The sequence below is a fragment of the Lagopus muta genome, chromosome 5 (genome assembly GCF_023343835.1).
Source record: "Lagopus muta isolate bLagMut1 chromosome 5, bLagMut1 primary, whole genome shotgun sequence".
Classification (NCBI taxonomy): domain Eukaryota; kingdom Metazoa; phylum Chordata; class Aves; order Galliformes; family Phasianidae; genus Lagopus; species Lagopus muta.
In genome coordinates, this window is record NC_064437.1 from 46,864,336 (window position 1) to 46,889,536 (window position 25,201).

The 25,201-nt window shown below is 42.0% G+C and overlaps 1 protein-coding gene across 13 annotated transcripts in view; it reads right to left on the reverse strand.

The window, feature by feature from the left end:
* TLL2 (tolloid like 2) overlaps positions 1-25,201 on the reverse strand; it is a 147,592-nt gene that overhangs the window by 87,615 nt on the left and 34,776 nt on the right. For 10 of the 13 annotated variants that reach the window (XR_007377375.1, XR_007377373.1, XR_007377374.1 and 7 more), the window contains 7 exons: positions 15,163-15,237; positions 12,532-12,684; positions 11,226-11,396; positions 9,504-9,621; positions 8,901-9,079; positions 8,527-8,632; positions 4,037-4,161 (listed from right to left, as the gene is read on the reverse strand). Coding sequence is in view for 7 of the 13 variants with exons in the window: in XM_048946756.1 (XP_048802713.1) it covers positions 4,037-4,161; positions 8,527-8,632; positions 8,901-9,079; positions 9,504-9,621; positions 11,226-11,396; positions 12,532-12,684; positions 15,163-15,237 (927 nt within the window). In the remaining 6 variants the exon portion in view is untranslated. Of the gene's footprint in view, positions 1-4,036; positions 4,162-8,526; positions 8,633-8,900; positions 9,080-9,503; positions 9,622-11,225; positions 11,471-12,531; positions 12,685-15,133; positions 15,238-25,201 lie in introns of those variants that run through there. The other 3 variants (XM_048946757.1, XM_048946760.1, XM_048946761.1) reach the window with 3 other exon arrangements.

The following is a 25,201-nucleotide window of genomic DNA, read 5'->3' on the forward strand; positions in this document are numbered from 1 at the left end:
TAGTTCTCTTAAATGTAATAGCACAGTAACTGGCAAAAACACGTAATAGTGTAACTATGGAGAAGCTACTAACATACTTACTACCAAATAATACTCGCTAAAGCATCATGAAATGAGACCTTGCTAATTATCTGAACTTCGCAGAGCCTCAGAGAGGCTCCATGCGTGCTGGGAGAGGCTGGCCTTTCAAAGCAGAGGAGGGCAATTGCCTATGTGTGTAGGAGGGAGCAGAATAGTAAGGAACAATGTACGTGTAAGCACAGAATATAGTCTCTTGTAGTGGGCATCAATAAGTAATATAGATTTACTCCTCTTAGTATCAAATAAACCGATAGGTCCAATAAGACTATAGTTCAGTGCTTCTGGGATCCAAAAAGCTGATGTAGTTTTCACATATGATGAAGAGTCTGTTGCACATCTAAGCTACTAAAAAGGAACAGACATGAAGTGAAAGAGGCAAATACGTCAAAACTCCTTTGCAAATGAAATAGAAAGACAGGCACTTTCTCTGCTCATAAGCTTACTGGCAAATCTTTTTGATACTGCACAGAGCATTGGATGGGATGACATAATGCATGACCATGCTCAATGAAATGCTTAACCATCCCCGTGCAGTTAGAAGAGCTATACAGTCCTGTTTTCTTTAGCACCAAAACAGGATATTTTAAAGTTTTCTGGAGTGAATACATTCATCCAATCCTCAACTGTGGTGCCATACCAAAACTAGCATTTACTGCTATTTCCTTTCAGAAATACCTTCAGTAATTTCCTCTGGTTTCACCTGGCTTGGCACAACCCAGCAGGTGTAAGCTTTGGGAAATTAAGAGCAATTTAAAGCAGCAGGGTTCTAGAATGGGAAAGTTAAGACAGCCCTAAACATAGGGGCCACAAACCTAATGAGTTGGAGAGCCACATCTCTTTTAATAAATAACAGTCCTTCTGGTTCATACAAGTACACTGTTAGCTCTTCTTATATCATTTCTAGTTCTTGTGGGGGTTCTCAAACACTCCTACTACATGGGAAACCTTCTGCCATTCAACTTCTGGATTAAGTGATCATGTTTCACCTTAAATTCCTCAGCTTGGCTATTGAACAAAGTTTCCTTACCCAAAAATCTCAGTCAGATCCTGCAAAGACATACAACTGAAGTCCTTTGGGTTTTAACTCCTGTGCTTTGAAGAACTTTTTTTCCAAGCCATAGATTCAAACTGCAGTTGCAGTGATGCAGTTGCATCAAAAATGCTGTACCATTTATCTTCAAAAGCAACTTGTTTATAAATTTTGGTCCAAATAAAGCAATAGATATTTGAAGAAAATTGGTTTCAAGAGCTTAAAGCTCTTAGCATTATTCTGTCAAGTATTTTCTGAACTGCAATAACCTTTGCTAAGTTTTGGGGGGGGGGGGGGGGGGCGGGGGTGAAAGAGTATAAGTGTTTTACTCTGCAAGCAGAAAACTTGAAGCTCAGAAGGGTCCTCACTAAAAAAAAAAAAGTTGCTTTGTAGCTTTTAGTTTGGCTTTAACCTCAGGCCAAAAGTAGCTTTTCAGTTTGCCTCAAGAAATCTGAGCTGGAAGAACTGACTACAGATTAAGTGAGAAGCCTGATTTTATTAAATCTGACTCAGAGAAAAACAGTGCAAGACATCTCTAATTATTTTTTTTTCAAATATTCAGACAGTTCAATCCTTAAAGTAAAAGGAGATAATTTTCTTAGAAATACATCTCTGAGAAGTAGAAGATAGTTTCCTTAGAACTACATCTCCAACTACATGTTTGAGAAAAGAGTTATGTAAAGAAAGAATTGCTAGTTAGGACTAGTACACCTAGAAAAGTTATACCTGATTCCCTAACATCCCAGTCTCTGAAGTATTGCTGTGCCTCAGAATTTATTGTAGGCCCTAATGAACTCATACTTTCTGACCTGTACCTGGATAAAAGAGAAGAGGAGGACATGCACATCAATTATAGACCACTTTCCATAGCTTTGTAAATAATTCACACACCAGTGCTAGCCAGCTGCTCACTTAAGCATTGCTCATGGCAACACTACAGACTTGGGACAGAGTGGCAGGAAGACTGTGTAGGAAATGGACCTGTGGGTGTTGGTTAATGCTCAGCTAAACGTGAGGCAGTAGAATGCTTAAGTTGCCAAGAAGGGCCAGTGGCATCCTGGTGTGTATCAGAAACAGTGCAGCCAGCAGGAGCAAGGCAGTGAGCATCCCCACGTACCCAGCACTGCTGAGGCTGCACCTCAAATACCATGTCTGATTTTGGGCTCGCCACTGCAAGAAAGACATTCAGCCTCTGCAGTGTGTCCAGAGAAGGGCAGAGTTGGTGAGAGGTTTGGAGCACAAGTCTTATGAGTAGAAAGAAATGGGATCGTTTAGCCTGAAGAAGAGGAAGCTCAGGGGAGACCTTACTGCTCTCTACAGCTCCCTGAAAAGCAGTTGTGATGAGGTGAAGGTTGGCCTTTTCTCCAACAGTGATAGGATTACAAGAACAAGAAATGGCTTTAAGTTGTGCCAGGGGAGGTTCAGGTTGGATATTAGGAAAAATTTCTTCTCTGAAAGAGTAGTCAGGAATCGGAATGGGCTGCCCAGTGAGGTGGCTGAGTCACCATCTATGTAAGTGTTCAAGAAGAGTTTTGATGTGGTACTAAGGGACATGGTTTAGTGAGGAAATATGGGTTGTAGATGGACATGATCTTGGAGGTCTTTCCCAAACTTGATGTTTCTATGATCTTAAGATATGCCTCTGTATATTGGTAAAACCTTGTTCTCCTACCCATCACCTTCTCCCCTCTCTCCAATATATGTTTTCTCCACATAGATTAATTTTTTGTTTTACTTAGCATACACTGATTTAGAAAATGTTTGTGATCAAGTGAGGCCACATCAATATGATGGCCAAACTCCTGGGCAACTTTTGCAAAAGTCTTTTTTCCTTACCTACATTATTACAAATGTTAGAGTCATACTGCAAAACTAGGGCAACTCTATTATCAAGTATCTTCTCATGGATGTTCCGCCACCAGCAGAAACTCAGTGCTTTCTACATTTACTCCCTCCTAGCATCACACCTTCCATAATTTCCCCATTCTCAGTTGCTGCAATCCTTGACACAGGTGCTAGACAGGTGTGATCATTCTTCAAATCCTCTATTTATATCTTCATACTCTGCACATCCTTAAGTCTGGCTGACTTCTCTGAAATCTAGTTTTCTTTTTTTAATCTATTCATCCATAACTGTTGCATAAATGTCTGTTGTCTATCATCTCCATTTTAAAAGGATCCTTCTATTCTCATAGATAACTCTTTTTGCTAATCTTTGCAGACTCTGGATAAAGCAAGACTCATACTACCAGTCTTCAGTAGTCAGATATAACTAGATGGGTTGTCTACAAAAGCTCTCCTCAGTCTACAACCTCTTTTGCAGCAGAAAGAGGAATACAATCCTTCCTTGAGCAGCCCAAAGCAACCACTTGCAGCAACTAGTCCTGCATCTTTGAGCTTCCATGTCATACCCAAAGCTTTAGTGCAACACACCATAATCACTTGAAGTTTCAATAAAGCTCTCCTTGGGAGAGCACGTGTATAGAAAGATAAAATTTTGAGGGTTGGTATGCAGAGACCCAAGTTTATCAGAAAATCCTTTGCCATTTTGCTAATTTCTGCTTACCAGCCGTCTATGGTCTTACATATCAATTTCATTTTCTACAAACAGAGCCTTAATTCTAGAAAGGATATTTATATGAAAACACTAACAAAATGCTAACACTGCAGCTACTCTACACTTCTCTTACAAAGTCTCAGTAGAGAACACTGGAGAAAACTAAAACCCTAACCAAACAAGAATACAAGCAAAATACTAACAAGAGACATGTTAAGCAAGTGCAGTTCTTCCACACCTTCAGCTTAAAGCATTCGATGGCCTACAATTCCTGAGTTCTTTCACCAAAGGTGCTCTTGATTTTCATTGCTTTCCAGACAAACTGTGTCTACACTAAAGCTGTAGCCCTTCCCACAAGCCATATTTACCTGGGCACTTGTACAACTTCCTTGCCTGAGCAATGTCTCCCTGACTCAGGCGAACACGCTGACCAATAGTTGGCCGGACTCCATTATCATCACGACGGGGAAGGATGGTGTCGAGGAAAACCCCTCTAAAGGGAAGAGCAGAGAGACAAAGAGCAGTGAAGCAGGGAAAGTGACATGATGAACACAAAGCCATCCTTGCAGGTCGTCTTTGAGCACATATCCCATGCTAATAAGTAAGAGTAAGGCAGATTATGATAAACATGTCTTGAGGTGGTCATCAGTGTACAGCAGATAGCTTCCAAACGTACAGGCAAATCTTGCAAGACTTGCAAAGCAAATCTCTGATATATCAGGATAGCCACTAATTGCTGTTTCAGAATGGACACATTTATTGCCATGAATGAGTAAAGGCAAATATTCTTGCAGAAGGTTCATGACACATCTGACTAAGCAGAAGTGCACACTGGACACTTACGAGCAGAGGGAAAGGAAGTTTGTTTGGTAGCAGGTGAGGCTGAACTGTGGCAATGGCTGTGGTTGCCACAGACAAGAAATAGATCAAGTGCTCTACCTTTGTTCTGCATGAATTGCCAGACTAATAACTCCATTTGTCTCTGCCTTTTTCTCCTTGCTTCATACTCAAGAGCTGTCTACTGCACTTCTGATCTCAGTTTGATAAAGGATTTAAGTTCAGGCCTCACTTCCATCAAAACGCAGAGTCAGTGCACACAAACAAGAGCTTGCACGCAAGAGACATCGTTAAAACTGCACAGCTAATGTGAGAGGGAATAATCAGAAAATGGAATGCCAGGTTGGTAAAAATCTAAGCTCTAGTAATCAGGCTGTCCAGTCCATTGGAACCATTTCACTGCACTCCTGAATACCTAACAACCCTGACAGTGTCAGTGCTGACAGAGGTTTTGAAGCTTTGGTATTGGCTCCTTGAGGCAGACTTCTTTCTGATGGAAAAGATACTGTTGTCCATAGAGCCCAGTGGGACAGTAAGGGCAGTAATTTTAGTGCTGCAAGTCCTGATACAAGGATCTTCAAAAGTGTGAGCTGAGGTCTAAGCAGACAACAATTTGGTTCATTGGGCTGCTCAGCTGAGTGAGAGCCTCAGGAAAATAAAGTTTGTGAGAATTTTGCTTTAATTTTAAATAAATACTGCAAGTGGAATTTTTGAAAAATGTCAAGAAACACTTTATGGATAAATATATTTTGTAAATATGAAAGCTGACAGAAGAAATAGAAGGGAAATAATTTAATCTACTTTAAAAAAAAAAAAAAAAAAAAGAGTCATGGAAGGAGCTTTTTTCCAGTAGTAAAAAAATTCCTGATCTACACTATAAAGCAATACTTGCAAGATCTGAAATACATCAAGTTTTGATTGACAAATTCAGTGTTGCATTCTAAATGCCAGCTGTATGCTTCAGTCTGAATGTTTGTATAAAAAAAAAAAATCCTCCAACCCCAGGAGCAACACAGAGACAGGTTGTTTTGCTCACGTTACATTTTCAAGCCTCCTCAGGAGTTCAGAGAAGAACTTAATGTTTGGCAGGGATGTACTTATGAGGCAAGTGAAATGCTTCCTGCTGACTTCCAGACTCAACCAGGAAAAGCTGACAAACTGTAAGAGTAACCACCACTTGTGAAGGTAAACCTTTGATTCTTTTGACTATTACAGTCCTCACAACTGCATATTCACAACCTCCAGCCTCCCAGTCACTGTGTACATCTAGGGAATTGCTCACACAACAGAAACAACTCAATTTCAAATTACCTTGTGATTGATTGTTATCTGCCAAGCATTGTTTTCTGGATGGCTGTAACATGGGCTGGGGCAGCAAGATTTTAGGTTTTATAGTTTCCACCAACTGAATCGCCTACTCCCTAAACAAGCATTGTTGCCAAACACGACTCCAAATTAGGAGGCACTAAATATAGTTCTTGTCATTTCACAAACAAAGGAACTGATAACAAGAGAGCATTTTTCTGGCCTAGACCACATAGGTCACAGCAGTACCATGCTGTCCAAATAAGCCCCCTTGGGGTTAGCAACACTGCTAATAAGAAGTCGCACATTTGATGAGTGTCAGGCCTACTGGACTAAAGCAAACCACTGTTTGCTTTGGTGTCTGTAGAGGTTTAAACTCCCGTAGTGTTAAACTGCCATTTGTAGGTCTGGACAGTGATAATAGAAATTTTAAGATAGTAAAATTAAACAATTTGCTTCCATATTTGTAAAGAATGCACCAGAAAATATAAGCCTGTAGCCACACTTCGTAAAACAGGCAGCTTTCTAACACAGAGAGAAGTTATCATGGCAAAAACTTCTTGCTGTCATTACAGCCTTTAAGACTATACTCCTCACCCATCACAGATGCAAGTGATAAACGTCACTTTGAATGGAAAACTGTAAGTTACTCCTGCAGCAGTTCCCAGTAGTGCTACTTCCACTGGCAGGGATCATCGTGTCCCAGAAAAACAGTATCTAAACTTCATGTCCACGACAGAAAGTGTAAATACATCCTAGGATTTGGGGCAGTATTTAACAATGTCAAATACCATATGATTTGTTATCAGTGTTCACCAGAACTTATAAGCAACAAGCCTGTGCTGACTGCAGTGTAAGAGCTGCTTCAGTGAGTCACAGATTCAGCCTTAGAGCTTCTCATGCCATATGATTCATAACTCCATCACCTGGTCCTCATCCATACGCTGTTCTCCACCAGCAGAGAATTATACCATCTTTTTTCCCATGTGAACTTTCTGTACCTGCTGAACTATTCACACACCTGCTACAGTCCTTTCCTTAGAAGTGCCATAGAGAGACTGTCTCCCATATCTAGCCATTAGCCATAACGAACTTTGCTGGAACTTAGTATCTTCGTGGGTCCTACGTCTTTGTTAGCAGCAATTGGCCAGGACCTGCAAAACTCAGTAAGGTGAAGAGACATGCACAAGTTCACAAATCTGTATCCACGCTCATTGGTCAAAGTAAGCATAATTCGCCTGGGGCAGCAGATCTCAAAACAGGTTTTGGTTAAGTAAAAGCCTGTTCCCAGCACTGCCTATTTACTCTGAAAGCACAATCAGCCCACAGATGCACTTAGTGCTCAGTTCAATTACTGCACAAAGATTGCTGCTGGGGTGAGGGTGGGTCACAGAGACAAAAGACTTAAAGAAAACAGACTTAAAAATCCTATTAAGCATCAATTTAGATTTGGAAGGACTCTTGCCATTTGTATCCCTTTTTGGCCAGCAGTGTTCTGAAGGACCCTGGTTTTCAAGAGAGACAGACTCAAAGGCATCCACAATATAAATGGCAGTAATAACTTAATCCTGCTTTTGTGCAAGACAATTCCATCTATTTAGAGTCCAGCAAATGCTGGGGCAGTCCAGCAGATGCCTCAAGGGAAATAAAATCATTTGCTTTGGGTATCTGATCCAAAGAAATCCCTGAAGGCAGCAATACATCTTTGCCCAACCACCATCTCTCCCTGCCATAACAAGCAGTACTTCAGCAGGTTTGATATTTTCTCATGGTTGATGCAAAGTTTCAGAAACAAAAGCACAAAACATTAGGCTTAGCACTGCCATACAACTGGCAAATAAGAAGATTTTAAAAGCCCCAAAGATGCATTTAATATTAGCAAAAAAAATTCATTCAGAATAAAATTTTGAGCTCTGCTTCTCATCTCCTTTACTTGAGGTATGTAGGGAAGAAAGCTTCTATTCTGTTTATTGAAAAACCTTCAAATAATGTAGCAAAATAGAGCTGGTCATCCAGTAGTTCTCATTCCAAATTCAGGACATAAATTTATGTTCATTTCCCCCTTTCCATACACACCTTCCTGAGCCCTCTACTCAGAAAGCAAGCTCCATCTGGATAAAAGAAATGAGAGTCAAGGGCAAATAGCCCACACAGAAATTAGTCAAGAAGCTGAGACAGGAACAGAACTGAAAAATTCTCCATGAGAAACCTAACAACACAGAATCACAAGCCTGAAAAGTCCATGATCTAGAGTGCATAAATAGTTAAAAAATAAAAAACACAAATGTGTAATTAAAAATAATGGCCTGACACCAATTCCTTGGCAAAGTTGCTGAGGACTCAGAAGGCAATATTGTAACTCCAAACTACGAGCTGTACTACTACCAAAATTCAAAGCTGATTTTAGCTTTACCCCCCTGCAGGAGGGCAGATTTACACACGTGTTGACTGTGGAGGTTCTAAGACATACTGCTACAGCTTTAAATAGTCTCTGAGGCCATCAATAGAAGATGAATATAGTAGGCAGGGGAATACAGTAGCCCACCATACCTCTCTTCAAGCACTTTGCTTTTTCAAATGTTTTCAAAGCTTACTGCAACTACCACATATCTCTGTAATAGATCACAGGTCTCATCCTAGGCTCTACACATCCTGCACAGCTTATGACAGCTGCTAAGAGTTACCTGTCTAAAGACAGATAATCTACAATTCTCACCTGGAGAATGTGTTTCTAGCATAGTGCATGATGCTGTCGAAGTCATAGGTCTCTCCAAGTGAGTTCACTTCCCCGGCTTCCATCTTTAAAAAGTTGTATTCCTGACCTGTGATGTTAAACAAAGGGAAAAAACAAATCCCTTAGTTCTTCCAATTCTGGGAGTCTGGAATTAAAGGAATATCCTCCTACAACCCAACAATTCTGCCTGGATGCCCCAAATCTATATTCATTCAACTATTTTGACCCTTATTCTAGGCAAAGACTAGAAATATTTCCCCTCCATCCCATCTCACAGCAGAGTTTTGCACAAGCCCAGTAAGGAAGATTGCCATCCATCCAAAAGCCAGGTGGAATAACCTGAAGTGCCATTTTACCTTGCTGTATGTTCTCTCTGATGATTGTGACATGCTGGTCTCTGTCTGGCCGTGTGTGCTCATGCCAGAAACCCACCACATGACCTAGCTCATGAGCCACAATACCAAACTTATCACAGTTCTTTCCAATGGATATGGCCTGAGGGCCCCCTCCTCGGCGACCCACGTATGAACAGCATCTGGAACAGAAAAGCCGTAAACCCATTCAGTTCATCAGTGAATTAGGAAAGACTGAGATAGGTACAAGCTACCTGCTTCATACACTATATGTATTTATATTTGTAAGTATATGAGTGTGCATATGTTTCTACATACATCTACACACATGTAGCTGCATATGTAAGTAGGTATGTAAGTATATATTTGTATATATACACACACATGCATACACATAGGTGTATATGTAGAAAAATATATAAATAACCGCGTCTGTAAAAATGCATGCTTACATTTAAGTGTTATCTCAGGAAAAGGATCTGAAACAGAAAGATACCCCCAAGTGGCTGTTGTTATACTCTGGCCAGAGCTAGACTTACAAAGCCGTTTGTAATGAAAGAGATGCCTGCAACTTTGATAGCTGCAGACACTGTACGTATCACTTACCCACACGTTCTGTATGTGAACACAATGAAACTCTCTTCATCAGTTCTTTCCACAAACGTCACACAAGTGTGCTTCTCCCAGTGTCTCATAGCTTGCTTAAATATAGCTCTTTGGGTTCCTGAAAAAGAAATCCAAGAACAGCAAACAGTGAAAGCCTGGCTTTCAAGAGCATGACTGCATAAGGACAGTCAGTCTTTCCAATAGTCAATTCTATACCCGTAGATACCTATAACAATCTGGGACAATCTTCCTACTATAGAGCTAACTTACTGTATCATATTTTTATCCTCCTGTATTTGATGAATTAACAGCTCTAAATAAAACAGGTAGCAAATATGGTTAAGTACAGCAATGCTTCTGCATACAAGAAATGTGACCTCATTGGTTAAATGTTTCTCTAGCACTGCAGTTTGGTGCTCTAATCTGTGCACTAGCTATTCAGTGGCACGCCAGATTTGCTCACATGTTGCAGCACAGTGACCACACAGATTTCAAAGCCCAAGAATCTCACATAAATGCTCCACAAAACTAAAGTAGAACTACTGTCAGATGCTTTATCTTTAAAATTAGTAGCAAAAAGAATATAGGAGCTAGAGGCAGAACAGTCTTATGGATACAAATAGAGGTACAGATATACACTGCTGGTTTATCCTTGAATTCAGGAACAGCTCAGGACTTTATCAGAGAGACACTTGGGAAGTAAGGTATTACACCTTGCTCATACTACCAAGAAGGTAGGTGACAGCATTTTATCTACCCCAGGACATGGGATACCTGCAGTGGTCACTCAGCTGCATCAAGAACAGTCATACAGTCAGCTAGAAAGTTGTGCTCCAGAACAAAACATGCAGCTTTTGTGTACACAAGGCTACAGAGTAAGCTGCCACTCTCAAGAAGGACTAAAGAAGGGCAAAAGGTCAGAAGTACATCAAAAAGGCACATGGAATAGACAAGTTCCAGGAGGATATTAAACTAAGGCAAAGCACCAAGCTGAATATAAAACAGAGCTATTACGAGAGCTGCTTCTCACAGTCACCCAAAGAGAAGGATGGCATTACATACTCTGTGTGGTTATAGCAGTGTGACACACAACGTAGAGAAGACTCCCTCAGACTCTGAAGGATGTGGGAGCTGTTCTCTGACAAATGCATGAGACACCTGCGACTAGCAGGCTCTGCAATAGCCTACTAGGGTGCATGAACCCCTCCTTTAGTATGAGGAGAAGGAGAACAGACCCTTCCACTAAGGCTCCAGACACTCCTGGCAGCAGTTTAGTACAAGTATGGGAAAGGGTCTTGTTTAACTTACTAAACAGATCATGAGGATTGCCCTAAGCTGGCAGGAGGAGGAGGACTAGGGAAGCAAAACCACACTGTACAGAAGTGGTTATCAAACTGCCCTGCTCTTCCAACTGCAGAGAAGGTCCCTTTTTGGAAACACAAGATGTGACTGCAGTTTACAGATGTTAGTCCCTGAAGCAATCAAGAAAGCAGCCAAGTCACTCAGTTATTTCTTGAATTCCGAACAAAGAATTATTTCTCCATACACTTTAGTCTCAGGCTTTTATGGTACACAATTGCTTGCACAACCCCATTGCCCACCACCATGTGTCTGGAAAAAGGCTCTCAAAAACACAAGTTGTTTGTGAGAAAACTGCTCCAGAGATCTCCCACATATTTTGAGACACCCCTGAGCAAACAGAGCAATATTTTCACTACTGACCAGTAAAATTTCCTCCAATCACATAGGGGATGACTCCCCCTGGCCAGATCCTCTCAGCCCTGGATGTGGTTGCCCTGCGCACTCTGGGAGAGGAGCGTGCATCCATCCCAGACTCATCTTTATATTCCTTCTTCTTCAGGCTCCTCACAAGTGTTGCGTTCTGCTTGCCGTCTGCAAGACAGAGTGGCAACACTGTTTAAATCCTCTTTAGTTCCAGGTACAGACCTCAGGTATATACCCTAGACCTTCAGAAAACAGAAAAACAGAAAAGGCAAGATGTTAATCCAAGCCAGAAGCCATAGCCAGATTTGCCAGTGATTTGTTTGGAAGTTGGAAACAGTCTCTGAAAACCTAGCCCCTCTTTTTGTACAGAATCAGTGCACATTACAAGAATATACTCTCGGAAACGTGTGAAGGATCACCCCTGCTGTACCCATCACCTCGCTTTACCGAATAGCGACTTCAGAGACAGGGACACAGCACTTCTTTTAAGAGTAGCATGAGGATGGAGGTCAAACAAATCCAAATGTTCCTGCATTTTCTCAATGTGCTACACTCATTCAGATCTGCAGTGAAAGGCTTATCTTGGCAGGGCTGGCTTTACAATAGTAAGAATAACACATCAAGGAGGCCTTTGAAAAAGGAGATGGGCCACTTTCACTGAAACCTACACTTAAGGATGAAAGGTATTACACGTAATTTTTTGTTTTCACATGCCAGATGTCAAATGATATGGAAAAACATATGGATCACACAGTGCTGGAGAAGGGATGCTTGGGCAATCTCAGTGCAAATCTCTGTGCTGAACATTTTAATGAAAGGACGTAAAAATGCAAGAGGAAAAACAGAACAGATTTCTCATTAGATCTGCTGTGTGGTGCTCAGTACTGGCCAAAAAACCAGAGATTGAATGAAGATTCAATCATGCTCCCAGGCAGTCCCTGTACCTTGCCTTGTATCTGTGCTGCTGCCGCGTGCTTGGGTAGCAGTCGCCTACAAGATTTGCACTTTTAATACGGTGTGGGACCGACACAGGAGAAAACTCCTTTCACTCCTGGCTGTTCACCTCATGTTTGCTGTGCTACGGGAGAGCCTGAACTTCAAAACAGCCTTATTCTACCTTTTTTCCTTTTAAACTACCATCTTTAAGGATTTGATAAGTTGTGGTTCTTAGATATTCTTCACCAGTATAACACCAAGCTGTCCCATCAAATACACTTGGGCAAGGAAATAAGAGTACAGGCGTTGCTACAGTGGCAGAGAGCACTGGCCTAAAAAGTCACATCACCAGGAACTCCTTTCTCACCTGAAAATGCAGCACTGCTGGCAGTGGCTCCTTTGTGCTGGCAGGCCTTTCTGAAGCTCCAGGAGGAATGATCTAAGCTGCAGTTGTGGTATTTCGTATGGAAATCAACAAGACCAGCTACAAGTTTGATTCTCAAGTAAGGGCCATGGGTTGCTGGGTTATGAAAAACAAGCCCCACTGAACTCTTTTTCCCAAATTTAGATGTGCTACTGAGAACCTCTTCTCCCATTCATCCCTTCAGCAGAAACATGGGTGAGTAAACCATTACTGTTTTGATCCCCTCAACCTTAACAATAGGAAGGAAATTAAGGTAGTACAGAGAGAAGAAAGTAATGAACTTCAAACCCTTCCTCCTGCCTTATACAGCTCTGCCCATCCCACTGGAGGTCATACCCTCAGCTGCAGGATAAAGCAATAACTTGTCTTTTGTTCCATTTATCTCCAGACCAACTTTTCCAGCATGCTAGCTGCACTCTTTCAGAAATTGTTCCATGCCCAAACCAGCTGCTAGATCCTTCAATGTTGAGGGAGGGTTACCATAACGGAATAAGAATTGTCCTCCCCTTCTTTACATTCACCTATCCCACAAAGGACTGCTGGGTCGTTTAAAAGGCCACAGCTGGAAGAAGGGAAAGGGTCTTCAGAGAGAAATGGTCTAGCAGATCTTTGTCTCCCAGTCAGAAACTGCTCCACAAGCTGCCACAGATCCCTGTGAATTTGCACACTGACAGCTCCTACCAGCAAACACAAATGAAGAATCATCTCCCCAGTGCTTTCCTGCATGTTGTGTGATAGAAGTTCTGCAAGATCTGCCTTTCTATAGCACAATGTTTCCATTCCTCACCAATAATACAACCTCTCAGATGAATTCTTAGCAGCAGTCCTAATTCTTGACACCTTACCTCCTAAAATATTCTTCTTTTTATTGCTTATATTTGCTGGGCCCTTAAAGAAGCCTGACTGAAAGGAAGATGGCAGCAGGTGTAATATCACCAGGAGATAGAAGAAACCTAGACAGAATGCTTTAAGAAGATTTCAATCACTGCCATGTTGCACACATGAAGGTTTCCTGGTTTCCTCGATGGAAGATAAAGCCAGGCAGATTTTCCAATACTTAGTCTACATGGGCATAAACTCTTTAACAGACTAGGATTGTTGCTAAGCCTAACACAATTGAGATTCTTTCCAAAATCCATTCCCTCCTCCCTCCATGATGAACATCACCAACCTCAGAGGTTTCCACAAACCACCTACGGATCTGAGACTCTATACAGTGAATACAACCCAGGTAGCACTCTGAACCTGCAGCATATCACAGAACACTCCCTGTTGTTCTCTGAAATTCACTCAGGGGTCTCAGCCTCATCTTTCTGGGAAACAGTCAGACAAGCACTGACATAAGTATCTTTCTTGAGAGTTCTTGCCAACTGTGCCATCACTTAAGGCCTGACGGAGGTTTGGGAGATAAGAGCAGCTGTGACACGGGAATGCAGCACTGGGCTATGAACATAGCACTCATTAATGCAGACACACACACCCCTGCTGCAGACTGAAGTGCTGTTTGGTCTCTGACTTGATGACCTACAAGGGGGGAAACAGTAGCCCGTGCTGCACACAGTGGGTTGTAAACATCAACAGGGCAACACTGCGCAAATACCTGTGATATCACAAGTTGAGACTGTTTCTGTAATCAATACCTTCCCTACAAGAGTAAGAGAAACCAATTGCAAGACTTTGCACAGGTGATATCACAGCTTCAGGTGAACAGAAGTACAAAACAGTTTAGACGAAATATTCCAGCAGCAAGAAGCAGACAGGTAGTACTACAAACTCTGCTCTGGAGTAAAATGGTTTTAACAGACCCAGCCACACTCATGGCCACCTACGTGTACTGGTCTGGGTGGGATGGAGTTAAGTTCTTTCATAGATAGCAGCCCCACATGATGCTGTTTGGAATTTGCAGCTAAAATAGTGCTAACAACATGCATGTCCTAGCTATTGCTGACATGCTTCCACAACATCAAGGCTTTTTTTTTTTTTTTTTTTAAATCACTCTTCTGAGTCATCTTTACTTCTTTAAGCAAGCAAGAAACGGGATAGGATGCAGCTATAACAACAGACCCAGATGGGCCAAAAGGATATTCCATTCCATTTGACATCACACTCAGCAATAAGAACTGCAGGATTGTCTTCTAAGGTAGCCATTGAGCCATTGCTCGTAAGCTAGCTGGACATCGTTCTGTTTCTGGGAGAGGGTGAGTGTGTGCTTTTACATCACTTTGTTTGGGGACTTTCGGACATTTTGCCCCCTATTTCCTTTACTAATTAAAGTGTCATTAATATTGTCTTGCTTTTTCTCTTTCTGTTCTTTACCCCATCCCACTGGTGGAGGTGGAAAGCCAGTGAGCTCAAGCACGGATGTTTGGCTGCTGGCTGAGGTCAACCCTCCACATCACAAAAGGCAAATCCACCCTTGCAGAGAGTTCATAAACAGTAAATGAAGATGCCTGGGAACAGCTAGTCTCCCAGGCATGCAGGCACACACCCATGCACAGGACAATGGTTTGTTTTACAGGGAATAAAAAAAGTAAATAAAAGATACCCAAAGGTCTGGGTGGGGTACCACATTACCCGTTTTAACTGCTTTTTTACTATCGGTTGAGGTGGTGTTCTCACTTGGCTCAAAAGACTGTTCTCCCAGGCCTCCTGCAAAAGAAAAACAACAGATTTCATGTTGTATGTTGGCATAGCTCTGACATAGGAAGGACAACAGATGGCAGCGAGGCCATCTGTGGGTCTGCTGGCCTCAGAAACTGGCTGCTATGCGTCCTACAGGAGCAGTAACTAGCAACCTGATAAAACAGGGCTCTTTCCCTGGATTTCTTCCCAGCCTACAGGGATATCTTTCAGTTTGTCACCATCCTGTGCTTTACTTTTCCTCATGTAGTGAAAAGGCAAAGCATTTCTTCTAGGGAAGCTTTTCCATTCTGCAAAGATCAACTTGGGAATACCAAAGCTGAAGAACTGTAGGCAGTATAGAAGCTTTGTAAGCAAGCCACTGAACACAGAACCAACACAGAAAACCAGCCCAGCATATCTTTGGCAGGAAAGCTCTCCACAATTACCATTTTTCTTCCAGTTACCAATTTCTTCCAGTAGGAAGAAAAACTCAAAAAATCATGCCTAGGGTGAGAGAGCATAACATACAAGGCAGCAAGATGGATAACAAATTAAATGGGCTTTGAGACTACATCCACAGACTTAAGAAGGTGGCTCTGGCACCATCACTGTTGTCACCCTCCCTCCATCCCATTTTTGCTATTGAGGATACCTATGTGAGAAGGGAAGCTGAATGGGCCGATTTCTGAAAGAGTACCAGCAATTTTCAGTCTTGGTGGCAAGGTAAAGCAGGAAGAACACGATCAACTACCAAATACAGAACAGAGTACTGTTATGCGTACAGCACTTCTGGATGCTCTGTAGAAGCTCCAAGAGAGGTGTCCCACTTTCAAGAGAGATGGAATCCTTCCAGCCTTGCAAGACTCGCTTTGCCAGCTGGAAAACATTCCTCTTGCTCTGGAACTGGCTTCTTGCAAATCCGTCTCCAGTCCCTCCAAGTGGGCAAGGACAGGGATGTCACATCCTGCTCTTAAGGGGAGGGAAGGGGTGACTAGGTTTCACTGGCCCTTTACACAGGTCAACATCTATGATACCTGGGAAAAGGGCTGAGAAGAACTCTAATTCCGTCTCTTCAAAATATATTATTAGATACACCCCTTCCAATTCTACCTCTCCAACTTATGTTACTAGAACTAATTAAAAGATCAGGAAACAGATGATGGAAGACAGCAATAAAATGAAACAGGAAAATAAAATATCCAGACTCTCAGCTGACTATAGGTTAAATCATCGTGGTCCAAGAGACTCACTAAATCAGGGGATTGTCTCTCAAAGGAAGTGCATAATGTAGCAGAACTTGACTGGACAAAAGCCACTAGATGTGTGAACAGGAACCAGCCTGATTCAACAAGATAGATTGCTCTGAACTCTATCACTCTTTTCCAGCTTCAATGTCCCATCCTAACATATCCCTTTGTTTTCTTTCATGCCCAGTCCTCCTCACTTCCTTAAGCCCAAGCTCAACAAAAGTTGCTTCTCAGTTAAATTTTAGGTCCCCAGGACTTTTCACCCTCCCAAAGTTTGCTATTCTTCACACAACATGCCACTCCATTTAAAGGAAACCCTAACCAGTCATTCGCCACCAGAATTAAGGGATGCAGTCTTTGCTGAAGCAAAGGATAATTTTGTACTTCTAAACAAATGCAGCTTGCAGTCACAAACAGATTGCTTCTTAATTGAAATCGGGAGGTGAATTATATGGTGAATTAGGAAAAAAGAACAACTCCGTATTTAGTGAATTGTTCTCCTAAAAGGGGACTGTATGGGATTGAATTGCAAATAATGTCACCAAAATCTACAGCTGGGCCCCCTCTCCTGCACCAAAGCTGCTGACCTCTGCAGAGCAGCAGTGCCATTTGCGCAGACTGTTTTTCCAAGCTGTGAGCGCATTCTTTCCCAGAGATCAGTGCAAGCCTTGGTTTCTTATGCAAAAGGGATGTTTGAATAAACTAGTGTGACTAATGAAATCTAAAACATCTTTGCATATTTTGTCTCACTGTAGCCCATGAAAAGGGAAAGCTCTACACAAAGGCCAGATATTGGTGGGCAGATACGCCGCATAGTTTCAAATGTTAGTAATCTCACTAGGAAAGACGGGGAGTAACTACACTCCTCTCCCACAAGGAATCACATGAGATGAAGATCCTGTTCTGATTCATACTGGCTTTTAGGTATTTCCTATCCTTATGATATCTGAACACATCCCGAAGATTAAAGCAACTTGACACTTAATCCTCTCTCCTGATTCATCCCAAGAGAAGGATTGGCAAGACAAAGATAAGTAACTCACATGCTTTTATCAGTAATATAAGGAAGCCAGGGAATGAACCTTGTATCTGAAACCAGCTGCACCACAGGCATTGTGCGGGACCTGTTGCTTCTCAGTAGGTCCCTTAAACTACACCTTTCAGTTAGACTGTTCTTTACATCAAAGAGTGTAGTGGACTCCAGCCATTACTGCTCCAGAGCCTGGAATGCCCATGCATTCAGGCCTATTATGACTAGAAACATTAAAAATGAGAATGCAAATTTTCAGTTTGACACAATGGTCTGTGAAAATTCCATATTGCAATAAGAAGGTAGGCCTTAAAGTAGCTTTATAACACAAGCAAAACAGGACTGACTCTTGTTCTTTTTTTTTTTTTTTTAAATGTATGTCCATCAGTTAACAAATCTTTCAAAATCACTTTCATCCTCAATACTTCCTGCTGTTGCGTCAGATAAGTTATGGCTTCCCTTCATCCTGACTTTAAGATTTGTCTGCTTCTCCCATAACGAGGAATGATTTGAATCTTGTTAGATCATGCCTCTACACAGGGAGCAGGACTGGATACCCTAAGCTCTTTTAACTCCCACACTTCTATGATTGCATCTTCCCTAACAATTTGTTGGAATTAACAGCTACAACCCCAGCTGGGCATTGCTGGACTTCCTTACTAGATAACTCAGTTTCCATGCACAATTTGACAAAGACAAAAGATTCTCTACCAGGGCTGAAATATTTCACCTTCTACCTCGAGCACACTCACAATTAGTTTTTCTGTTCCCCACGGATCAGCATTGTCAAGGGAGCTTGGCTGACTTAAAGGAACTTCCAGAAGCTTAAATGCACCATAAATCTGAGTTAAATCCATAATGCTCACAGTCCTGGCTAAAGAACAGGTGTCCAATTTGTTTGCAAAAACTAAAGAGGCAGCTTGAGGTGATAAGTAAGGGTCCAGTGAAGCAGAAAGCAGCCGGCTGCGGCATTGCTGGGAAGAAAACATTTTCTACACCTCTTCCAGAAAAGAAAAATGAAAATCCAATTTTGCTTAAAGGAGTCCAAGTTGCTCAGCTGGGACCAAAATAAAAGACAGCAGATTAAGAGAGCAAGAGAGGGTACAAAGTGTGCCAGGAGTCAAATCAAAACTATACAATTTGCAGTTCCCTTCTGCCACTAGCACAGACAAAAAGACAATCTGAAGAAACAGCAGAAAGCAGAGTCCATATGGTACTCATCCAGCCTATGAGAGAGGGTGGGACAAGAACACCTTAGTAATTTATTGGACTTTTTTGTAAATTCGTCTTATACAAAATGCAGATTAAGGTTGAGAATATTTATTGCTCTGTGCATTCCGCTTTCCTTGGTTCTAAAACCCAAACACTCTGATCTGCTGAAGAGGGGGCAATCAGGTCCCCTACTAAATAAAGCTTCTGTGCTTCTTCCATATGATCAAAAATCACATGGGTCGTCTTGTTCACCAGAGGAGAGAAAAGCCAGGCAAAGCTGTCAAGCAACTATTGAATTGGGGTGTAAGTAGTAGACCTGGAAATACACATCACCTTCCTTCTCCCATGCACACTGTGAGACATCCCACAGTGCCACAAATCCACTTCAGAGGTAGCTAACTTTTAAAACACTGCAGCAGCATCTGCCTTGAAGCTTTTACCTGAAAGCACAACTCAGGAGCCGCGTGTTATCCACTTGGAAACACAGGAGAAACAATCCTTCCTGGGATAGCGGAATACCTATCTAGAATTTAAAATCATATGACTGTCAAGAGGAACTGTAGGTGCCTGAAAACTGAGGAAGTATTCCAAGAAGGAAATTGAATGGGATGAAGCTTCCAACATCTTCCCTTTTTTCCAAGATGGTAGACCAGTTACCATTAAAATCAAATCTTCTTACCACGCAGTTCCAGGACAGGGTAATGTTTTCTCTCCAAGACAGTGAAGGCACTCTTCACCACATTCATGCAAACTCCTTTTCCTGCTTACTTCTCACATACAAGGGCACCATAGCTGAACATGGGCAGCAGCTACAGCCTTGTCGCCTTCATTGAGGTGAAAGGACACATCAGCCAAACCTGAGCACTTTCTTAGGTTATCCTGCTTTTCTAATTCAGCAGAGAACAACTTGACTGTACACATAGGACTCACATGGACTAAGTCTCATCAAGATTTCGAGTATGTATTATGAAGAAGGAAAAGCCATTTTGGGGCTTGAATACAACCAAGGAAAAACGTGTCATAAATTAAAAAAAAATAAATAAAAATTAACAGTTTGATTTCACCTCGTATCTCAGAGTACTTTGCTTTAGTAGACTCATTCAGTATACATGCTAGTCAAATTCCACAGCTCAAACTTTGGATTTGAAACAGCAACTACAACAAAGCATCAACAAGAAAGCAAGTAGTACAGGTAACATTGAACACATCTCAGAGCTTCAGTTCTGGTTAACTGTCATATTATGATCATCAGAGAAGTTTCTGGAAGGACAGGCTTAGACAAATGATGCTACACTCTGCTTTTTAATTTCCTCATTAACCAGGGGTCAACAAGTTTTTAAGGTAGTCAAAACCCTTTATTGCACTGGGTTTTTTAACTGCAGAGAAAGTGATGATTTTATTAAAACAAACTCTGTTGGGAAAATGCATTCAGAATGCAGAACAGATGTCTCCCAGAGTTGGTAGAGAGTCTGTAGCAAGAACTTTCCATAACCCCCAGGGCCCTAGAGATCTGAACAAATTATTTGAGGTAGTCCTCTAGCATTTCCTGACAGCAAAATAGCCAGAAGTCCCTAAATTTAAAGAAAAATAAATTAAGGAGAAAAATTCTGAACTACAAATCCCTTGCAGGAATCTGTTTTTTACATTCAGAGTAAGCTGACTAGCTGCAATAACTCAGGAGAGTCCCAGGGTTCATAAGCTTGGACAAGCAGATGTGTCATCTCTGCATTAGCTCTGCTTGTGTGGAACTAAGACACCAGCCTGCTAGGAAAGCTCGCAAGAGAAAGGTGAACGTAGTTAAGCAAATGCAGAGCTGGCAAAAAAGCATGAGCTGTAAAGCACTTACTGCACCTTGCCCTCTGGCTGGCCATCTCCTGTATCATGTTAGTACCAACACTGCAGGAGATCATTGGCAGCATTATTTCCCAGCACCCTATGTTTTTCCTCTGCGCTCCTTGGTTTTCTGGAGGTGACTGTATCATTTTTATACTGCAATGCATCTTTAAAAATGTGTACAACAAAGTTTGTACACATGGAGTGTAACTTCTCCCCTCCCAGCACATTGAAGTAGCAATGTGCAGCACCAACTACTGGTGTGTTGCATTGGCCTTCCTGTGAATACAGTAGATCAAGCTCTAACAGGCACTTCTCCACGACACCTCTCTTGATTCACAATAATCATTCTCTTGCCTACGTCTCCTCTGAAAAAAGAAGAAAAACAAATGAACTTCTGGAGGGTTAAGGAAAAGGTAAGAGCTGGCTTGGTTTCACCCACTGCTGTGCAAACAGTACAAACCCTCCTGCCCCCCCTCTGCTAACAACCCCTTACCTCTGACCTGTGCAGTCTAATTGCTTCAGCCATACTGCTCTCTGGACCTCCTCAGGCACAGCCATGCACAGCTTTCTGTGCTCCTTGCAGCACCCCCCTACCCCATTCCAGCTGTGGGTTCCCATGCACAGCCAGCCAGCTCTGCTCCCACTGAGCCTTCCTAATCCTTTTGTTTTCCCCTTACCTTGTTTATAGTGGATAAAAATTAACTCAAAATGAAAACACTACACTGGAAACTAAATTATGTTCGAATACAATTAAACTCTGTTCAAAGAGAATGTGCAGTGCAAGCATAAATAGCTTTCTTCCTTGATGGATATTCAAACTCTCCCAAGTCCTGGAGCACTTTTGGTCCTTCTTACCCTCTAGAGGACTGTGACATATGTAACAGACCCAAGGACCTTGAGTAGATCCAGCAGACACCTCATCTGCTTAGTTACGTGCCAGCTCTGCTACAGCTTATTTAAAGGACATTTCAATTGGCTGCCAGCAGCAAGGAAACTGAGTCATGAGCCAGCACAGAGGTGATAGCACAAGAAGGGCCAGGTGTGGGGCTCAAAAGGCTTTGAGAAGAGCACAAACACTGAGACTACCAGGCAGCCTCAAGTCAACTCTGGTTCCAGGACCCAGCAGGCCCCTGCATACACCCCAGATGTGAACAGAAGCAGCAGGACTTACTCAGTCTCATTAGCCTCCCACCATGTACCCAGGGAGACTCTGCAGGCTGAGGGAAATGAGACCATGACAGGCAGCAAGTAGAGCTCGATCAACAGTGGAGCCAGCAACACCATATCTCTTCTCAGCATGCTGAAGGGATCCAGAACACCGGGGTCAAGCTTCAGCTACTGCCATTCAGACTTTCCCTCCAGGCTCCCAAAGGGCTGGCAGCAGCCTTGTAAATGCATATGAGTGTAGTCATACAACTTATGACTACGACTTCCCAGAGGGCTATGGCTTGGGTAGGGTAGGCATGATCCTTTGTCCTTCAAGGTAAGGCAGCATGCAAGACCTCACATAGCATATCTCCACCATCCTCCTGCCATCAGCTTTCTCCCAGGTTCCCCCCTGCAAATTATCCCTGTCCAGAAAGCATGCAGATAAAGAAGCCCCAAAAAAGCCCCGAGCCTGAGCATATGGCCAGCTGCTGCTGCTGCTGCTGCATGGATTTCTGTTGCCACAGCCATGAAGCTGGGAGTTGGGATCTCAGCAGGTCACAGCTCAGCCAGCCAGGACATAACAGTGCTGGGGAAAGCAGCAGTGCCTCTGAGGCACAGACCTTCATTTTCATAGTGGACCTATGCATGATGTCACCCCATTCCTCATGCTGCCTTTCAGCTCCATGGTGAAACATGCCAGAATCATTTGCAGTCATTAAAAAAAACAAAACTAAACAAAACAAAACACAGAGGAGTTGGAGTGTAAGTGGAAAAAGCTTTCTTTACCACAGCAAACTTCCAAACCAAGAGCTTCTGGCAGAGAAACTACCCAATTCAGCCCAGAGACAACTGCATTTCAATGGAAGAGACAAACTGGTGGAAAAGCAACTCAAATCTCATCTCTGCCACAAACCCACTCTAGGACTCAGCAGCTCCATCAGTTTCAAGATGTGTGGTGAATCCCCTACAGACACCGCTTTCTAAATCTCACACTTCTCTTTAGGAAAGCTCTAGGAAGTGAAACAGCAGGATAATCTGAATATTTCCTTTTGCCTCTGATCTTTGTCCTGGAGAAACTCGTTACCCATTCCTAAAGGTTGTTCAAGTTGCCATCTGACCTTAGAACTACAGCAGCAAGCACAGTACAGCATTTCAGCCTAAAACTAATTTGCTTTCTTTCCCCACTTGACAGCTGAATAAATACTTTGTCCTTGCCACTTGAAAAGGGGAGCTACAGTGAAGTTCCTTTTTGTCCACTGTAGTTATAAAAGCCTGCCTTCTTTCCAAATTAGACCTGAGCAAGCACTCGAAGTAAACACATTTATTCCACAAACGTAATCTTTTTCTGTTCGCAATCAACCATGAGCATTTTACAGCTTTTTCTAATTTACTTGTTATTTGTAATTATTTATCAAAACATTTTGGTTTCTGATTATTTATTGTACCTGGCCCACTATTCCACTGAATAGAGTAAGTAACTTTTATTTCATGGGCACAGGAACATCCTTGCTTTAAAGAGCCTGAAAATCAAAGCATCCAAGCTGGCCTTGCAGAGCCACCAGCCTGCAATGACTTCTCTCATAGCTTCTTAGATCTTAGTCTTTCACCAACCACTTCCTACCTCCAAATTCATTTACTAAAACACTCACAGAATTGACAAAGCTGCCTACACAGCTGAGGCAAATTCAATTTTTCATTCAAGCAAGTATTCAAGGAAATTAAGCACTTGCCATCTCTGAAACAAATGCATGATTTAGGCAATTCCATTGTTATTGGCTCAGCAATGTCAAATTTTACAATTAGGGTAATGGATTTAACTTCCAGGACAATTTCCATACGGATAAACTGATCTCCTCAAATGCATTTGTCCATGTGTTCCCTGAATCACAGTTAATTCATATACAGCTATTTAATAACCTCCACTTAAACACAAAAGACTATTCAGACTCTTCTGACACCAGTAAAAGGAATGGTTTCCAAGCGTGTTAAACAAGTTGTAGACAAGACCTAAAGAACATTTAATTAAGAGCGATCAAGAGCAAGACAGTCGCAAACATAAATCAGATGTTATTAATGCTGTACTTCCTAAATGGTTAATAATGCCCTCTTGTACCAACTTCCAGGTGCCTAAGACCTGTCCAAAAAGAGAACTTAGAGGACTGGCAAATCTGTGGGGCTGGGAGCCAAAGACAGAGGCAAAGCCATGCAAGGAACAGCAGGGATTCAGCACTGCCTATGCAGAGACTGTGTGCTGCAACTACTGCTATCTAGAGATATGCCAAAATCAGATCAGACTGGCTTCCTAATGTATTTCTGAAACATAAGGATTAAAGATGTGTTTATCATAAGACAAACACCAAAGTTTCTGCTAAAAATAGATAGGTGGCCAGAGTTAGAAATATTTGGGAGTTTTTGTTAGAATGCTGAAAACATTTTAATATGAGCAAAATCGTATTGTTCAGAATCACTAAAAAAACAATCAACTATATAAAGGTGAATAAAATCACTTATTTTGATAGGTAGGAGTCTACCATTTAAAAACCTTGATTTCAGGGAACAGTGCATTTCCCAAAAACCCTTTGTGCGCATGCAACCAGTTGCCAAGAGGAACCTAGCCAAGAGGGAAAAACAAACATCTAATTCCAAGGGGAACACAGAGCAAGTAGAAGGGTTGCACTATTCAGGCTGTGCTCCTGCAAGGGCCAAACAGTAGTTCACCTATTGCTTGTCCTTTAATCTGCCCTAAACGACAAACACTAGCAAGCTTAACAACTTGTATCAACAAGAGGTATGTACACAGATGGACTGAGCCCTCAGATAGGTCCTTTGGAAAAAAGATATTTTTCTACCCACATAAGAGGAAGCAGCCTTCATTAAAGATTTCTCAGAGGATGAACAGATGCTGTGGGGAGTTAATAGCTGTGGGTATATAACACAAACATTATTTACTAGCTATTTACATTGGTCCTGGACGGTTATGATCAACGCAGCTTAGATTAAGTCAGCACAAACAATATGCTCCAAGCTGAGCAGCAATGTTGAAATCACTCTGCACTAAATTAAACCACACTAGAAGCACAGCAGTTGCATCAGAGGACTTGAAAGAAATGCGCCAAAACGTGCTTGAAAGCATTACTGCTGGCCACAGATCCTAAACTACACAATCTCACCCAAAGTGGGACAGCAGAAGTCCTACTTCTAACTGCTTTGAGCACCAAGTTTGCCACTTGAGAAGAACTCTTTTTCCTCGGCTTACAGATGAATAATATATCTTCTAGTAGAAGAGATGCACTCCAGCAAAACAGCCTGTAAACAATCCCAGTTCATGTGATAATTAAAGTCAAAGATTCCTGGTTTGTCACGGAGAGAAAAAAAAAGCATAAGAACAAATCCTGAAAATAGGAAAAGCCTTGTAGAACAAAGTGAGCAAAAGCATCCGAAAAGGCAAAACAGAAAAGCAGCCTGTAGCAGAGATGAGCTTCTTGCAGACCTGGTGAAACAGCAGAGGAACCACCTG